The sequence below is a fragment of the Ricinus communis genome, chromosome 5 (assembly GCF_019578655.1).
Source record: "Ricinus communis isolate WT05 ecotype wild-type chromosome 5, ASM1957865v1, whole genome shotgun sequence".
Classification (NCBI taxonomy): domain Eukaryota; kingdom Viridiplantae; phylum Streptophyta; class Magnoliopsida; order Malpighiales; family Euphorbiaceae; genus Ricinus; species Ricinus communis.
In genome coordinates this window covers 11,171,548-11,189,424 of record NC_063260.1, presented here as the reverse complement: position 1 = coordinate 11,189,424, position 17,877 = coordinate 11,171,548, and the positions used below count along the sequence as shown (strand labels likewise).

Genomic DNA, 17,877 nt, shown 5'->3' with positions numbered 1-17,877 from the left:
AATATTTATAAGGCAGGGCAAGTTGCCGATCAAAAGGGTCTCCAATGTAATAATGAGCAGTCGTTAATTTGCCTTACAAACTTTTATATTTGAAAGAAAATGTTATTTGGATAGATGGAAGTTCGAGAATCTAAAAATGGCTGAAGTAGAAAATTAACTCATGCTAAACAGACCAACCAGATCAGTAGCACTTGGGGATGAAAATCGAAGGCTTCCGCATCCTATCTGGTAATACCTGTAAGTTGGGCAAGGTCGAATTACCAGTCCATTAATGGGATGAGGCACGTTCAGGTGCGTTCAAAAGCGGAGGGCAGGCTTCTAAGTCGGGAAGGAAGTTGGAGAATGCTGACAGCACCTTCTTTAAACAATTGCTTTTTTATTGGTCTATTTTAATCTAATTATTTGTTATCAACTCACATTTCAGTCCAATTATTTGTTACCTAGGTTAAATTTATTTTAAATTATTTTCTTAATAAATAAAAGTAAATTCACTATTTTTATTTTAAAAATATTTGGCCATTTAATGCAAGTTTTTGTAAGGGAATATTATAAGAGTGCAAAATTTCTAAATAAAAGCTAAAATAGAAATTTTGCAGAAGAGGTCCTTCAATTCTTGACAGGAATGTTAATGAAAGAGCTTTTACTGTTGGTACTGGGTACTATTTTTATTTTCCTTTCAATTTTCCTTTAACGGTCTTGTTTTATCTGCATATTTTGCTTAGGAAGTTTTCATTCCTGGTGTCCATTTCAATACTTAGTGCTAATTCTTCATGTAATTTTGCCGCGATAGTCTCAAAAAAAAAAAAAAACTATATTAAATTGTTAGGAATTAAAAAAATCTATTATTCACAATAATAAAATATTCTTAAGATTAAAAATCTGTTATTCTTAGTAATAAAATATTTTTAAAATTGACATTAAGATAGCAAATTTACTTTTATTTATTAAGAATAAAATAAGTTAGCTTATTGAATAAGTATAGATTGAAAAGTTAAATGAGGTGAAAAAATAGAAAAGTAATTGTCTAAGAAAGTAACAAAAAAGAAGTGTTGCTAGCATTCCTGCAGAAAGTTATGTTAAAAAGCTGTGGTTCAGGTGATCCCTAACTTCATGTCTGTATTCAAGCTTCCTATGGGGGACATTAAGAAGCTAGATAGCATAATATTTAATTTTTGGTAGAGTGAGGATATTATGCAAGGGCGATACATTGGATCACTCGGGTTGAATTAGCTAGGAGCAATGTAATGGGAGGAATGGAATTTTAAAGAATGGAATGGCTTAATAAAGCTCTCCTAGCTAAGCAGAGTTGGAGAGTCCTGAATGTTTAGCACTGTTTGCGGGGTAGTAGGGTGATAGGAGCTAAGTGCATGCAAAATGAGGTAGAATATCATTACGGAGTTGGGTTAGTTTGTTGGAAGGGAGGGGAGTATTGGACAGCGGCTCTGGTGGCAAATCAATTATGGACAAGGTCAAAAGTAAGAGTTGTTGATTGATAAAGAGGCAGGTTCCTGGGATATAGGTTGATTGAATAAGTCGTTTAACATTGAGACAACTCGTATGGCCATAGAAACTCCTCTTGGCAGACTGAGTGGCAGAGATACTCTTATTTGGTACCCTTCTTCCTTCGCCACCAATCTGTTATTCAACTTTAATGCTTTGTGTTTACTTTGTAGGGATGATTCATTCTCTTCAATTGCGACCATGCAAGAGCGTCCTGGTTATGCAGCAATCTTGGTGTGTTTATGGAAAACTTTAATGCATTCGTGGGTTGGTCCAATGGTAGCAAATGTTGCTACAGAAAGCCAGTCAATAAGGAGCAGGTGGTTTGTCGAATATAGCAGTCATTGTTTGATGGTCTATCTGGTGTTCCAGGGCTGCAACGAGAATGCTTGTAGATAGCTATATTCAGGCTCATCGAATATTTACAGTTCAAAAAGTTCAGCCTCCCCATTCTGAGACCGAGTGGAATCCACCCCAGAGAGATAGAATTAAAATGAATATCGATGCTTCCTTCTCTTCCACAACCCACCAATTGCTCTTACCAGTTCGATTTGTAGAGATCATAAGAGGAAAGTTGATGTTTGGATCAGTTTCAAAGTATTTCCTTTGTGATCAAGTTCACATTCTCTAAATGATGGCAGAGAGTAGATTCTTCCAACTATAATATCAAGGCAGTCCCTCAGGAAACCAAAGTTCTTGTAGATGAGATTAAGGAGATATCAGAATTCATTGATAGTTGTAATTTAATTACTGTTAAGAGAGAGCAGAATAGAGTGGCAGGTAAACTAGAACTGATTGTTTATATTTTTAAAAGTGATTGGTATTTGAGTCCTCCTGATTTTTGTAGCCTCTTGGCAGCAGATGTATCTCCTTCTATTCAATGGCACTCACACTGCTGATCAAGAAAAAATAAAAATAAAAGTAGCCTGAAGCAAGTTTTTAATTTTTGTATTAGGCTTAAGCCTTTTAAAAATGTCTCACCCTTTAGTCAGAGAGGGGGAGAAAGGAGCAGGGAAGAAGAGTATCTTTTGTAAAATAACCTTATATCAATTATTTTAGTGATGTAATAAAATTCATGGAATTAAAAGATTAAAAAAAAAAAAAAAACTCATTGTATGCTTTTTTTTTATCTGCTATTTGTTTTATATTATTAACTAATGAAAAACATATCTTTCAATACTTTTTACTCTCTAGTTTCCCTCTCTTCTAAACAAGTTGAGAGACCAAGTAAGTCTTTATCCTCATTCTCTTGCCTTTCTTTCTTCTCCCTCATACCTCTTTTCTTCTTTTCTTCTTTTTAATTCAAAATAAAACCTTATATTTTGATCAACAGATTTTCTTCATAGAGACTAACTTCTTTGTTTGAAAATATGGAAAAACAAAAGAACGGAAACTATGAGGATGGGAATGAAGCTGTGAAAGTGTTCTCTTTATCTGAAAAGAGGGAGAGCAAACTCTACAAATGACTCTTGTTTTCTTCAAAGGCTAAATTTATCCACAAAACAATCTATACAAAGAAATAAAAAGTAAGTTATTTATTTACTTTGCTCTATCTTTTACGTTTCCAAAAACAAAGGCAAGTGACTAAACTTTTTAAACTCAACCAGAAATAGTTATTTAAATTTGTGTGGGGCATTTGGCTTCTTTTGAAAAATTGAACAAGGGATATGGACCAGTTTCTAATAATGCCAAAGAATCTTAGATATCTGCTTTTGTCTATTTGTTTTTGTAATGGAAAAGTGTGCTGGCCGCATGCCAAGAAAAACAAAACAGCCCACCATTCACAACAAGTAGTGGAACTTAAAAGAGTAGGTTTTGCTTTAGGCACATGAATCTTCCCCCCACTCCCAATTTTTATATCCAACACAAGATCATAAAACCAGGTTTTGTTCTCAATAATTACTCAATTAGCATTATCCTTACAACACCCGATTTCATATCAAAGTGAATCAAGCACTGAGTTTCTCTTTTTTTTTTTTTTTTTAAAGATGCTGAAAGGTACAGGCGGGTCTCCGTACATACAGCAAAGGCGCATGCAGAATGTATTTTGCCTAAAGATTTGTGCAAAGATAGCCAAATTCTGGGAATGAAATTTCGAACCACATACCATACCAAAAGAGACTTTATAAAATGGTTAAATGGACTTTTTTGAAAAATGAAAGAAAACAGCACGCGGCTTCCACAGTCCACACACTATTTATAATTGTAGCAAGAGAAGAATTGCATTTTCTTGCCATCGTATTCTTGGGACCTCATACTGCCTACTCATATTCTTTTATGTCGTCAGTCCAAAAAGCAAAGCAAAGCATGCTTTCGGCATAACAATTCGGATTCAAGTTAAGGAACATACCCTAATTGTTGTTATCTCTGACTAGCAACCATATTTTTAGTCTCATTTCAAATAAACCTTTTTAAAAATTAATGAATTGTAAAAAGTATTAAGTCCTTTTAAGTCTTCTCAAGATTTGGGAGAGAAAATTTTTTTTTATTTTTTTTAAACATGTTTGCTTATAATATTTGCTATATACACAAAAAAAATATTACATTAGCTTTACACGTGTCTAACTCTTATTGGTGACCATACATATTCTATTAGCCCCCTTCAAGTTAGAGCATACAGATTCTGGATGCCCAACTTGGAAATGGAAGCTTGGAATAGATTTGTAGGAAGAAGCTTTGTAAATGAATCAGCCAGTTGTTTTAATGAAGGGACTGGCATAAGATTGATGATTCCATATTGAAATTTCTCTCGGATGAGGTGGCAATCGATTTCTATATGCTTGGTCCTCGCATGATATACATAATTCTCGGCAATTCTGATGGCAGACAAGTTGTCACAATATAGATTTGATGGAGAAAAGGGGAGCTGCAAATCTTGAAGGAGAAAGTGAAGCCATTGTATCTCACATGTCACTGCAGCTATAGCTCTATATTCTGCTTCACTTGAAGAGCGTGAGACTGTTTGTTGTTTCTTTGACTTCCATGAGATCAATCTTGACAGAAAAATCTGAACCCAGTGATGGACTTTCGGAATCGGGCATGAAGCCCAATCGGAATCACTGAAAGCTTCTTTGGGAAAAGTAAGCCCTATCCTGGAGTCCCTTTCAAGTACCAGAGAACTCTATGAGCTAAGGTCAAATGAATATCTGTAGGGTTAAAGGAACTGAGATAACTGTTGTACTGCATATGCTATGTCAGGCATAGTATGGGTTAGGTACAATAGCTTGCCAACTAGACTTCTATATGCTGTAATGTCTTTGAGAACCTGCCCCCTATTCTAGATAATTTCTCAGTGGATGCTATCGTGTCAGTACTGGTTTTGCTCCGAGAAAACCAGTCTCTTGCAAAAGGTCTAAAGTGTATTTTATCTGGCATAAATTAATACCGATTTTGGACCTAGCAACCTCTAATCCAAGAAAAAAATTTAGTTCTCCAAGGTCCTTAATTTGGAAAGTATCATACAGGAATCTTTTTATCTTTACAACTTTTGTCATATCCGAACTTGCAAAGACAATGTCATCCACATAGATAGCTAAAGCAATGAAATTTGATCCAGTACCTTTGGTAAAGAGAGAGGAGTCTGATGCAACCTGTTTAAACTTCTGAGTATGTAATGCAACAGTTAGCTTTTCATTTCATTACCTGCTTGCTTGTTTCAATCCATACAAGCTCTTCTTTAGTTTGCAAACTGTATTGGTCTGCGTAGGTTGAAAACCAGGGGGCAAATCCATATAGATCTCCTCTTGTAAGTCACCATGCAAAAAGGCGTTGTTGATATCAAGCTGACAAAGGTTCCAGTCCTTTGCAGCAACTATATGCCATAAGAGTTTTGATTGTGGTGATCTTTGCTACAGGACTAAATGTATCGAGAAAGCCAATTCCAGACCTTTGAGTGTATCACTTAGCCACAAGCATTGCTTTATATCTTTCTAGAGTTTCATCAGCTTTAAACTTTGTTTTATACACCCATTTACAACCAATAGTCTGCTTGTCCTTAGGTAAAGGAACTAATTCCCAGGTATTACTTTCTTCTAAAGCAGCTATTTCTTCAGCCATTGCTTGTTTCCAACAAGTATGTGAGATTGCCTGATTATAATGTTTTGGTTCAGGTAATATTGAGGTATTACATATATAAGACTGGTACTGAGGTGAGATCTTTTTATAAGATAGAACTTGAGAAACACGATGTGGTGTGGTTCTAGGTTTGGGCAAATAAACTTCAAAATCATGAAATTTTGATGGTAGGTGAATATTTCTAGCAGGTCTAGGAGAGGGTTGAGGAATAGTACCTGAATTAATTGGAGGAGACTGTATTTCAATAGTAGATGAATGAAGTGGATCAACTGTGTGTGAATCTGCCCTTTTGAAATCTTCAAGTGAACTTTCATTTTGATAAACAGGAATAAGAACATCATTGGATGGTATTGTAGCAAAAATCTCTTTAAACGGGAACTTGTTTTCTATAAACGTTACATCTCTAGAAACAAAAATGCTTTTATCCTCTAAATTGTATACTCTGTAACCTTTAGTATTTTTAGAAAAACTAATGAAAACACACTTGATTGCTCTAGGATGCATTTTTGTCATAGAATGAGGTAAAACAGAAGTAAATGCTAAACAACCAAAGACTTTAAGCTGATTATAAGAAAGTTTGACCTTAAAAAGGATCTCAAAAAGAGTAGACTGGTTTAAAACTGGTGTTGGGGTCCTGTTAATTAAAAAGGTAGCATGCAGGACACAATCAATCCAAAAATAAAGAGGGAGATTAGCTTGAATCCATAAACTCCGTGCAACAGAGAGAATATGCTGGTGTTTTCTCTCAACAATACTATTTTGTTGAGATGTATAGGTACAAGAAGTTTGGTGAACAATCCCTTTTGATTTGTAAAAATCAGTCATTTCAAATTCTTTCCCGTTATCGGTTCTAAAGCATTTAATCTTGACTGAGAACTAAGTTTCAACAAGATGTTAAAAATCAATGATTAAATGTCTAGCTTCTGACTTAAGCTTCATAGGATAAATCCATAGGAATCTGCTCTTGTCATCAACTACGGTTAAAAAATATGAATGACAACATATACTTTTAACAGGAAAGGGTCCCCAAATGTCTAAATGAACAAGATCAAAAATTGAAGTAGAAAAAGAATTGCTAACAGGAAAAGTGGGCATTTTTTGTTTAGACAAATGATAAACTTCACATTCAAAGCAATTATCATTAATCACAACATTATGAAACTTATCAAGAGATTTCATTACTTGTTTAGAAGGATGGCCTAGTCTATTATGCCACAAAGTAAAAGCAACGATATTACAACTAACAGGAAATGAATTTAAAAACTTTTCACTATCTTCTTGCTGTAAAAGCTTATACAATCCATTCACTTGCTTAGCTATACCAGTCATCTTCCAAAGTTTCATGTCGTGAATATAACAAAAATTGGAAGAGAAAATGAGAGAATAAAGGTTGTTTTTGGTTAACTGCAAAGTGGATATGAGATTAAAAGCAAAGTTTGGTATGTAGAAAACCCTATGAAGAATCAAAGAGGGTGATAATTCTACAGTGCCTATACGTGTAACATGAACTAATTCATTATTAGGCAACTTCACATATTTGTCAAAAACTTTGTAATGCCTTTTGAAAAAATTGAGAGAATTAGTAATGTGATCGGTAGCTCCTGAATCTACAATCCATTTCCTATTGTGGAATTGCTTTTACAACATAGGACAATACCTTTTTCAGTAATAGGATCGAAGACAGAGGATAAAGCATTGATATGAGAGTTGGTTGCATGCTGAGAATCAACTGCCTTTTCTTGAATCATTGACATCAAACTATTATACTGATCCCTTGTAAAAGTAATAGGACCATCATCACCAGATTTGTTAAAAGAGTTATGATTGTCATAATTCATATGATATGCCAACTGTTCAGTAGTTGAAAAATTATGATTGTCAGAAGGAAAAGATGCAACCTGGTTTGTAGAATTCTGAAAATTCTTGCTTGTTCCCTTGTATCTCGGTGGGAATCCATTCTTTCTATAACACTTGTCAACAGGATGCCCATACATTTCACAGAAAGTGCAGGTAGGCTTCTTGGCCCCATTGTTTGGAAAAATTCTAAAATTGCCAAAAAATCTCTTTTGACTATTACCAAGGTTGAGTTGTTGGTTTCCTATCTTCAGCCTAAAACCATTCATATTCTTCAAGTGTTGATTATGTCCAAGGTTAAAACTGGTTACTCTACTTCCAGTATTCATATTGAATTTCCCAGCAAGCAGTATATTTGAGTCACAAGAAACCATAACAGCACTCAAAGACCTTTCATGTTGAATCACAATAGTTGAAGATCAGAAATCCTTATAAGGTCCTCTTGTGAAAAGCGATCATATAAGTCTGCCTAAAGATCATATGCATAGTCCAGCCATATTATATTTTGCCCAATTTCTGTATTAAGGGACCTCTGTAACCAAGAAAGCAAAAGATTGTTGCATTTCAACCAAGCATTGTAAGAATGATCCTCTTCCCTAGGAACCTTAATTGAACCATTAACAAATCAAAATTTGTTCTTTGAAATCAAAGACATCTTCATAAATCGTGCCCAGCTATGATAGTTGTTGCCAATTAATTGAGAGGAGGTTAACATGAGAGCTGGATTTTCATAGGAAGTCCCATAATCTTTTTCAACACCAAATCCCCTTCTTTTCATAGTCGATTCATTAGAGATAAAAAAAAATTGTAAAATCGGATTTCCTCGGACCAAATTTGTCATAAGATTGAGATTTATTCATCTCTTTTTTCAAATGCTTAGTGGAGAAGAAGCGAACAAAGGTTTTATCACGCTCGAAAGGTAAATAGGATTAATATCGGTCCAAAAGGCCAGAATGGGGGGATCGATGGAATGCTTGTTGTCAGCATCTCTTACTGGACATCTTGCTTGAAGCTCTGTTTCCGTGTCTCCCCCAAGAGTGGAAATAGCTTCGGTTATTTCTTCAACACAGAATCTCTCGGTCACTGACCCACCTGGGGATAAGAAAGAATGGAAAGAAGCAAAAACCGCACCAATCACAGCTTCTTCACCAAGACATGTGAACAGGCTTTCCGTGCGATATCTCCTTGCTAAAGGCCCATCATTTTTATTTAGTACCAACATGCTTGATGATTTAGGTGGATGTAGTATTCACTATTCTGATAATCGATTTTAAAAGTTTGTGTAGAATTAAAATCTTCAGTAGCCATTGAAGAGATGGTGGTGGAGTATATTAGCTGCTTTAACAATTGATCATGGATCCGGATCACTGCCCACTCAAAAAGGCTAGAATGAACCCCTGTATAACAAACGCTTCTTCCGGAACTCAAAAGGCTTCAAGAAGCCAACCCCAAAATGGTCTAAAAAAGAACAACTACCGTAATAGCTATAGTTGCATCATTTGCCAAGACATATACATCTCTTTCTTTTGCAGGACAAACTGTTCCACTCAACATCCAAATAAATCCAAGAAAAGGGTTCATAAAAAAAAAAAATTCTAGTGTCTAGCAAAATGGGTTACAAAGAAACAACGTACGGCGTAATGGGAGCCTTAATAGTAAGTGAGAAACGAGCAAGGCCACAAAAAATACCGTTCATCTGGTAGTTTGCTAGCCTAGTGTGATCATACCATACAAAAATATCCAACCAACCAGTAGAATTCAAACAAAATCAAAAAATTCGTCCTACTCACCAACTGTACGATAAAATTTCCAACTCACCAACTGTTCGTCTTGCTCACCAACTCCAAGTTGCACATCAATGTTCTTGAAACAAGAAACAAAAACAGCAGCCACACTGCAAGCATTGCCGACGAAACCAACTGCACACCGTCGCCATCGAACATCAGATGGGAAAAGGAAAAAGGTAAGGGAAAGGGGTCGAAACCCTAAAGGAAAAGGAAGAAGGTAAGGGGAAAATAGTGCTCTAATACCATGTCAAGATTTGGGAGAGGAAAGAGTTTTTATTTTTTCTTAAACATGTTTTCTTACAATGTTTGCTATATATACAAAAAAACATTACACTAGCTTTACACGTATCTAGCTCTAACCATACATATTCTATTAAGTCTTTATTTCAATAGATTGTTTGACATATGCATTAAGTCAATGGGGTTTGAAGATATTAGTAAAATAAATAAAATTCATAGAATTCTGAAAATGTCTCATAAAAAAATTCTTAAAACAAAAATTGCCTTCTCTTTCTGAATATAAAAGGAATAACCAGAGTTGTGAATGTCTAAGATGTTTGTTCAACTGATGCATGAATTCTATGGCTTCCGTATTGGAATTCTTTTTCTTGTAACTTATTTCCCAGCAGAATATATATGAGAAACAAAAGTTAGTTGAATTTGCTACCGAATGAAAACAGATTACATGTTTATGATCTTCATTGGGATCAAGAATTCAGTAACTGAGTTCATAAAAACCTTTAAGCTTTTCTTTTTTCTATATATATTAATAGCATTATCCCAGTATATATCAGACTTAAAGCTTGAAATTTCGCAGATCTTCATAAACAGTTGTTACAAAATACCACCAAGTTAAAACTGATTGAAATTAACATTAGTTACGATCAACAATGCTCGCTATGCATGTGATGAATTGAAAAACATTATTCTAATGAGCAATATCTTACTAGTGCAGTCTGCTGCATGTCTAAACATATGATCTTTGGCATTGAAAATACTGTACAAGGATCAAAGACCCCATGAAAGAAAGTGATGGGAAAAAAGAAAGGTAGAAATGGATATTCAAAGTTCGGCAATAAAAGAACGATATTGCCATACTGTCGAAGAAAAATAAAGGGGAAAAAGTTGTAGTCCATGGTGCTTTTCTTTGGTATCCTGTGTCCACACAATAATGTCAGGGCGAATGGCTGGAGAGTGGACTGTGGGTATCATCTCATCTCCAATTGGACCAGTCCCACTACCCAATACCTTTCTCTCTCTCGTCTTTTTCTCCTTATTTTATTATCCGGGCGTGTGGTTGCCACGGGGAATCATCACCATTAAAAAACAAAACAAAACAAAAAACAGAACTTTTAAAGGCAGTAATGTATGAATATATTCAATTTTATGAGATGAGAAAGCAAATACATTTATCAACTATGTAAGATTTCAAACACTCTTCGTAATTTTCTTCTTTTTTTTAGTTTGTTTTTGGGAGATATTTTTCCATATAGTTTTTTATCAAGAACTTCATACATAGTTTGATATACAGGAAGAAGGAAACTTCATATAATTGCAAATTGCGAAGATTTCTCTTGCTCATACGCATACATGTACATATCAAATAAACTAAAAATCACATAACCAGAAATAGTTTCAGAGAATCAAACTTGCATATTTATGAATATTTGCGACACAGAAAGTAATCCAATATAAAAAGAAAATGCCAAAAAGAGAACAACACATATTGTATATGATTCGGTGGGTCTGCGTGCAGAATTTTACTTTTACTTCTGCATTAGCAAAAGAGGGTTTCACGGGACACATACAATTATTGTTGGCAGGTTGCCTATCTTGGGAGATTCACTTCGGTGGGGGTAGAGAAGAGAAGATAAGTCTGATATGGCTGTCTGGTTGCACCACAGTTTCCTGCTGAGAGAGGTGTGTGTGTGACATCTGAGAAATCTATTTTGTTGTTTTAGGTCGTTGTAAAGACACCTAAAGTATTGTCGGTTTAGGTCATTTCAGAGACGATTAAGAGAAATGGAACCCCTCGGGCAGTAGATAATTAGCATTTATCCAGGGTTCCATCTGTCTCGCCAATATTCAATATATGATTTCCCTTTTCTGATATAAAGGAAGGCAAAAAACCCAGAGACTACAATGCAACAATTCATTATATGATTTTCTAAACGCACTGCTAAAAATAGTATTTTGATGAAAAAGAAAAATATATATCCAATCTAATGATAAGTGTTAGAAAAGGGGAAAAAAATAAAAGAAAAGTAAAAAGCGTAACTAATGATGATGTAAAATCTGAATTCTATATCGAAGATGATGAACGAGGGAAAGGAGAAGTAATTTCTTTGAATATAGAAAGGATATGGAGAAAAGGCGACAAGATTAAGGTCTTACTTTTCTCCTCAGGAAAACAACAAAGGCTTGTGGTAAGCACGCGTCCATTTATCTGAATGTTACCAACCCATCATCACCTTACAAAATATGCCACGTTTCTTTTTACTCTTAATTTTTATATTGTTTCTTTTTCTTTCAACTTATTCCTCTCTGCTTATGCTTTCACACACTACCTAGACCTGTGCCGCACACACGCCCAATCGAATCTTATGAAGATGACTTCATCTTCAATTGAAATATTATCCTTTTTTAACTCTATATATATCACTATTAAGTACAATTGAAATAATTATCATATATATTATTATATGATCATGGATTCTCGTTTATTCACCTAAACAAATTCCATTATTTTGTTTAAACAAATTTTAACTATTAATTAATAAAATTTGATAATACCATCAATTACCAATAAATTATAATTTGAAACCAAGCAAATCTTTGGAATTTGGGAGGACAAACTACAGACACTTTTGATAAATAGAAGTGGACCCTTTTTTATGAACAATGTGGGCACTGAAATTTTATGCTTTTGTTTCCTGAGGAATCTGCTAAATAACCGGCTACCTGTTTTTTTTTTTTTTTTTTTTAAAGAAAAAGAAAAATAGAGAAACAAATGCACCATTAATACTGCAAATCCTCTACTTTCTCCTTCTATATATACCTTCTCCAATTGCTCACCCTTTCATCCACGAAAGGGGGAAAAAATATCAAGAAAGAGAGTTCCATTTTCAAGAATATATTATTACATTCAGTGCTTAATTTTGATATTAGTTACCATATGGCACAAAATGGTTATGTTGATCCAGAAAAGCAGAAGTTGCTCCTCCAAGAACATGAAGAGAAACATTTCATGTCCAGTGAGATTGTCCGCGACGTAATTATCGGCGTCTCAGACGGTCTTACCGTCCCTTTTGCCCTTGCCGCCGGCCTGTCCGGTGCCAATGCGACATCAAGTATCATTCTTGTTGCTGGCATTGCAGAAGTGGCTGCTGGTGCCATTTCAATGGGACTTGGAGGGTATGTGATTAATTTTTCACTGTCACCTAGTAACAGTTTCTTTTTGCTTCTCTTAAGATCTGAGATAAAGCATGTTTGGGAATGGTATTTGCAGGTATCTTGCGGCCAAAAGCGAAGCTGATCACTACATGAAGGAGTTAAAACGAGAACAAGAAGAGATCAATAGTGTCCCTGATATAGGTCTGTACTAATCTCCCCGATTTTTTGTTAAAAAAACCATATCTCATGTTCAAGTAAGCACTGCAAGTACTTGCTTACACTGGGTGTGTTACAAAATGCACTTGTTAATTAGTTTTTCTTTTCTTGATTATTCGATATCTCTCAGGGAATACTTAATTAAGTTTTGAGAATCTTATTAAAAAAATGCAGAGGCAGCTGAATGTGGAGAAATATTGGCAGAATATGGAGTTGAGCCACATGAATATGAGCCTGTGATAAATGCTCTGAGGAGGAACCCTCAACATTGGCTGGATTTCATGATGAAGTAACCATATATTTCTTTTAATTTATTATTTTTTTCCATGAAAAAGATTATCAAAAGAAGAATTTAAAATAGTAATGAAAAGCAATATTGTGAATGAAATGGTGCAGGTTTGAACTGGGACTGGAGAAACCAGATCCGATGAGAGCACTACAGAGTGCACTGACAATAGCCATTTCTTACATAGTGGGGGGATTGGTGCCTCTCTCACCATATATGATGTTTCCACTTGCTAGAGAAGCTATGTTTGCATCTGTTGTAATAACAATACTGGCACTCCTGATATTTGGGTTTGTCAAGGGTTATTTTACTGGTAATCAACCTTTCAAGAGTGCTATTCAAACTGCCTTCATTGGAGCTATAGCTTCTGCTGCTGCTTATTCCATTGCTAAGCTTTTCAGAGTTTAATTTCTCCTTTCTTAGACTTTGGATTTGAATGCCGTGTTCCTTTTAAGTATTTGGGCAGAGTTTGTTGTCTGAAATTATATAATAGTTGTGTGCTTTCTGAAGTCTGCGTGATTATTGTTTTTTTATTTATTATTGTTATTAATTAAACACCTCGTTCTCGTTGGTATTAACATTAATCATTTATCAATTTAGTTATAAATAGAGATATACATTAAATTGTTAAAAAATTATTCTTTTAATAATAATATATTTTTTAATAAATAAATAAAAAATGATAAGAATATCTTAAAGTTTAAAATACGATAAAAAAAAGAAAGTGATTAATAAAGAATAATAAAATAAATTATTTTTCCTAATAAGAAAAACCTTAAATCATCGTAGGCATATTTTTTTATATTAGAAAACCCGACTAACTAGATTTGAGACTCAAATTTTATATTTGTATTCATATTAAAAGTCTCGTTTTATATTTAGAAGATATAAAATCTTTGAATTCCAATATTCTCTTTTATTTATTTTTTTTTAATTTTATTAACACTTGAATTGTTTTTAAAATTGTGTCTTTCAAGTTCAGATTTGAATTATAACTTAACTAACTAAAAACATTTAATTGAGTACAAAATTTAATTTGATATTGATAATTCATACAGACTTCCATTAATTAATTAATAATAATAATATACATTACTGTCAACAGGTGGACATGTACCATGACTTGACAAATTTTCCTTTAAGAAAATATATTATAATTATTATTTATAGTAAATATAATCTAAAATAAATTAGTTGCATAGAATTTATCTTAAATTTCCATTTTTAGACTTCCTTGGTGCTTTCCATATTTATCTCAAATACAATCCATATAAGTTGATTTACCATTTTTAGTTGGAGTGATTTTCTCTAAGAGGCGTGAATTTGTTATTAGATTAATGACAAATATTATCATTTGTCAATTGGAGCAATTTTATGGATTACGTTTCTCTTATTAGTCATCCGCTCTGTCTGTCTTCTCTGCCTCATTCCATTTAAAATTTTTTATCAAAAGAAAAAGACCTCCAATTAAAACTACTAATTACTATTAAATATTATTATTTCAGATTTGATGATACTGTAAATCCAAGTCAATCGAAATTGTTGTAATGCTAAATGGCCGTACACATTATTTCATCATCCTAAATTAGTTTATTACCTTTTCTCATTATATATATACATATTTAGTAGTTAATTTAGATTAATATTTTAAAATTTTTAACATTAGAATTTAAATTTAAAATTTTAATTAAGTTAAATCTCATCTATATACTTTTGAATAATTAATTTATTAATTTCATAAATTGAGAAAAATGATTTAATTAGTTAATTCTTCTTTTTGATTACATGTGATGTTATTATACACTGAATAAAGAAATTAAAAGAAAAATAAAGGCAAGATGAAAAGAAGAACACTTATTAATTGGACTCTTTTTCTTTTTTTTCTTTTTCCTTTCCTAAATGACTCTATTACATTTTGAAGTGGTAACTCTTTCTACGAGAAGTACAAGAAAAATTATATTAGGAACCGGTAGGATACTTTATTCGAGTAATAAATTAATTAGATATTGACATATATTATAAACAATAAAAAACCTGTTCAGGAAAATAATTATTTACATCTATAGTCATAGGTGCAAAGACAAAAAAATCATATTTAAAAATTAGATATTATTATTTTATTAGTTATTTATATATACGTTACATTACCGTTAAAATTAAATTGGTAAATATAATCTAATTAAATTTTTAATATTTAATATTACGTTATAAAAAATTTAAAAATTATAAAAAAAAACTAATTATGTATAAATGTCCTTAATTTTTTTTAAATTTTAAAACTCTATTAATGCAATAATATAAATATTATTTATTAATTAAATTTAATAAAACAAGTTAATATATCAATATAATCAATATTATTATTTTTAAAATTAAAAATCTAATTTATTATTAAATATAATATTAGAAATATAATTTATGATGTTTTTTCTATATTATTGTTATCAAATTACAAAACTAATTTATTAGTTAATATAATTACTAAAATATAATTTATATGTTATTTTTTAGGATAGATGTAATATATTTATCTAATAAGAAAACTAAAACTTAATAAATAGTAAAATAATTATTTTTAAATATTTTTATTTTTTAAAATTATAAAATTTTATTAGTCTAATAGTATAAAAATTATTTTAAATATATTTAGTAATTAATTCTAATATTATATAATTTAATAATAGAATTGATATTGCTATTTTTAGGATTAAAAATTTATTATATAACTAGAAAATTAATTTATTATTAAAAATATAATTTAAGACATTTTTTTCTAGAATTAGGAATATAACTTATTAATTAATAAATTAATTAAAAAAATTATAAAATTACACATAAATTTGAATTTTATGTGTCAAAAAAATATATATGTCAAAATAAAAATTTCACTTGTCAAAAATTAAGCACATATGTCAAAAAAAATTTAAGTCTCAGAAAATAATAAATACTAGCAATTTATCCATGCGTTGCACGATCGTTATTATATTTTTATTATAAAATCAAGTTTATAGATATAATTTAATAAATTTCTTAATATTTAATAATACTTAAAAAATAATAGCAAACTAACTACTTTTAAATATTCTTAATTTTATTTAAAATTTTATTAGTGAAATAATATAAAATTTATTTATAAAATATTTATTTATTAATTTTAATATTATATAAGTTATCAATATAACTGATTTTATCATTTTTTAGAATTAAAAATTATTATATAATTAAAAATTAATTTATTAGTGAATATAAAATTTAACAATATATTTTCTATAATTAGAATTATTATCTAATTAAAAAACTAATTTATTAGTTAATATAAATATTAAAATATAATTAGTATAATATTTTTTAAAATAATTATTATCTAATTAGAACACTAATTATTATCTATTTAGAAAATTAATTATTATCTAATTAGAAAAATATTTTATTATTAATATATTATTTGTTAGGATGAGAATGAGTATTTAATTACGAATGTAACTTATTAATCATAAATTAACAGAAAAATTATAAAATTATATATAAACTTAAATTTTATGTGTCAAAAATAATACTCATATTAAAATAAAAATTATATGTGTTAAAATGAAATACATATGTCAAAAGAATTTAAGTTTCAAATATATATATATATATATATATATATATATATATATATATATATAAATATAGATAGATATAAATTGTAAAATTTGCTAAATATTTTTATTTTAATAGAATATTATTCCAGTTAGAACTGTGGAGTTGGGATAACAGTTTAGTTGTATAATTTCTAGAAATTCAAAGGCTACTTACATGAGAATGCAAAATGCTTATCAGGAATTTAGTTAGAACTCTGAAATTAAGTGCTGTGCCTATGTGTTTTCTTGATAATATTTTGGAATAGGGATAATTATAAAAATAGTATGTAAACTTATTAAAATTTAATGATTAAGTGGTTAAACTTTTAAGAATTATAATTTTATATATTAAATTAAAAAATTAATATTTAAGTATATTGAACCTGTCCTTACCTTGGGACCAAATTGGTTATTGGGCAGTAAAAATTGTAACAGGCGTGCGAGAAGCTATTTCTGTAATAGGATCGCCTTTGGTAGAGTTATTACGTGGAAGTGCTAGTGTAGGACAATCCACTTTGACTCGTTTTTATAGTTTACACACTTTTGTATTACCTCTTCTTACTGCCGTATTTATGTTAATGCACTTTCCAATGATACGGAAGCAAGGTATTTCAGGCCCTTTATAGTATAGAGAATATAGATTATAAATATTTGTAATCAACCGTTAATCGCTTTGGGGAGGAAGAATAGTATTTCATTGCTACAAATATGGATTATTGAAAAGAATAAGACATGTATTTGGATATTTCCCTTCAACTCCAATTTTTTTTTATTTTACATGAATAGTTGAAGCGAATTCTCCTAAACCCGTACTCGAAAAACAAAAAATACATATAAAATGGGCTGAATAATTATAAAAATAATATATAAATTTTTAAAATTTGAAAATTTGAAAATTAAATATTTAAATTTTAAAATTATAATTTGATATATGAATTTAATAAATATTTATAATTGAGTGTATATAGTAAGTCAACAAAAATTACAAACTTATAATCTTAAAAACATAAATTATATGCTTAATAAATTAAAAAAATAAAATGTTATTTTTTTTAAAATATCTATTTTTTAATGAATTAATACGCCCGCTCTTATTATCATAACCATACATTATTTTTACTATATTTTTATTAATTTTTTTAAA

The 17,877-nt window shown here is 30.9% G+C and overlaps 1 protein-coding gene across 1 annotated transcript; it reads left to right on the top strand.

Annotated features, from left to right (window-relative positions):
• Positions 1 to 12,255: 12,255 nt before the first annotated feature.
• Positions 12,256 to 13,619, top strand: LOC8272286 (vacuolar iron transporter 1). Its single transcript, XM_002527479.4, has 4 exons — positions 12,256 to 12,629; positions 12,724 to 12,809; positions 12,999 to 13,113; positions 13,221 to 13,619. The coding sequence occupies exons 1-4, from the start codon at positions 12,391 to 12,393 to the stop codon at positions 13,516 to 13,518; spliced, it is 738 nt and encodes a 245-aa protein (XP_002527525.1). The 5' UTR covers positions 12,256 to 12,390; the 3' UTR covers positions 13,519 to 13,619.
• Positions 13,620 to 17,877: the final 4,258 nt, after the last annotated feature.

Bases quoted from the DNA above. Each gene is read 5' to 3' on its own strand.
- LOC8272286 (XM_002527479.4), top strand. From the start codon at position 12,391: ATGGCACAAAATGGTTATGTTGATCCAGAAAAGCAGAAGTTGCTCCTC. The intron at 12,810-12,998 runs GTCTGTACTAAT...AAAAAAATGCAG, and splicing joins CAATAGTGTCCCTGATATAG to AGGCAGCTGAATGTGGAGAA. The intron at 13,114-13,220 runs GTAACCATATAT...GAAATGGTGCAG, and splicing joins TGGCTGGATTTCATGATGAA to GTTTGAACTGGGACTGGAGA.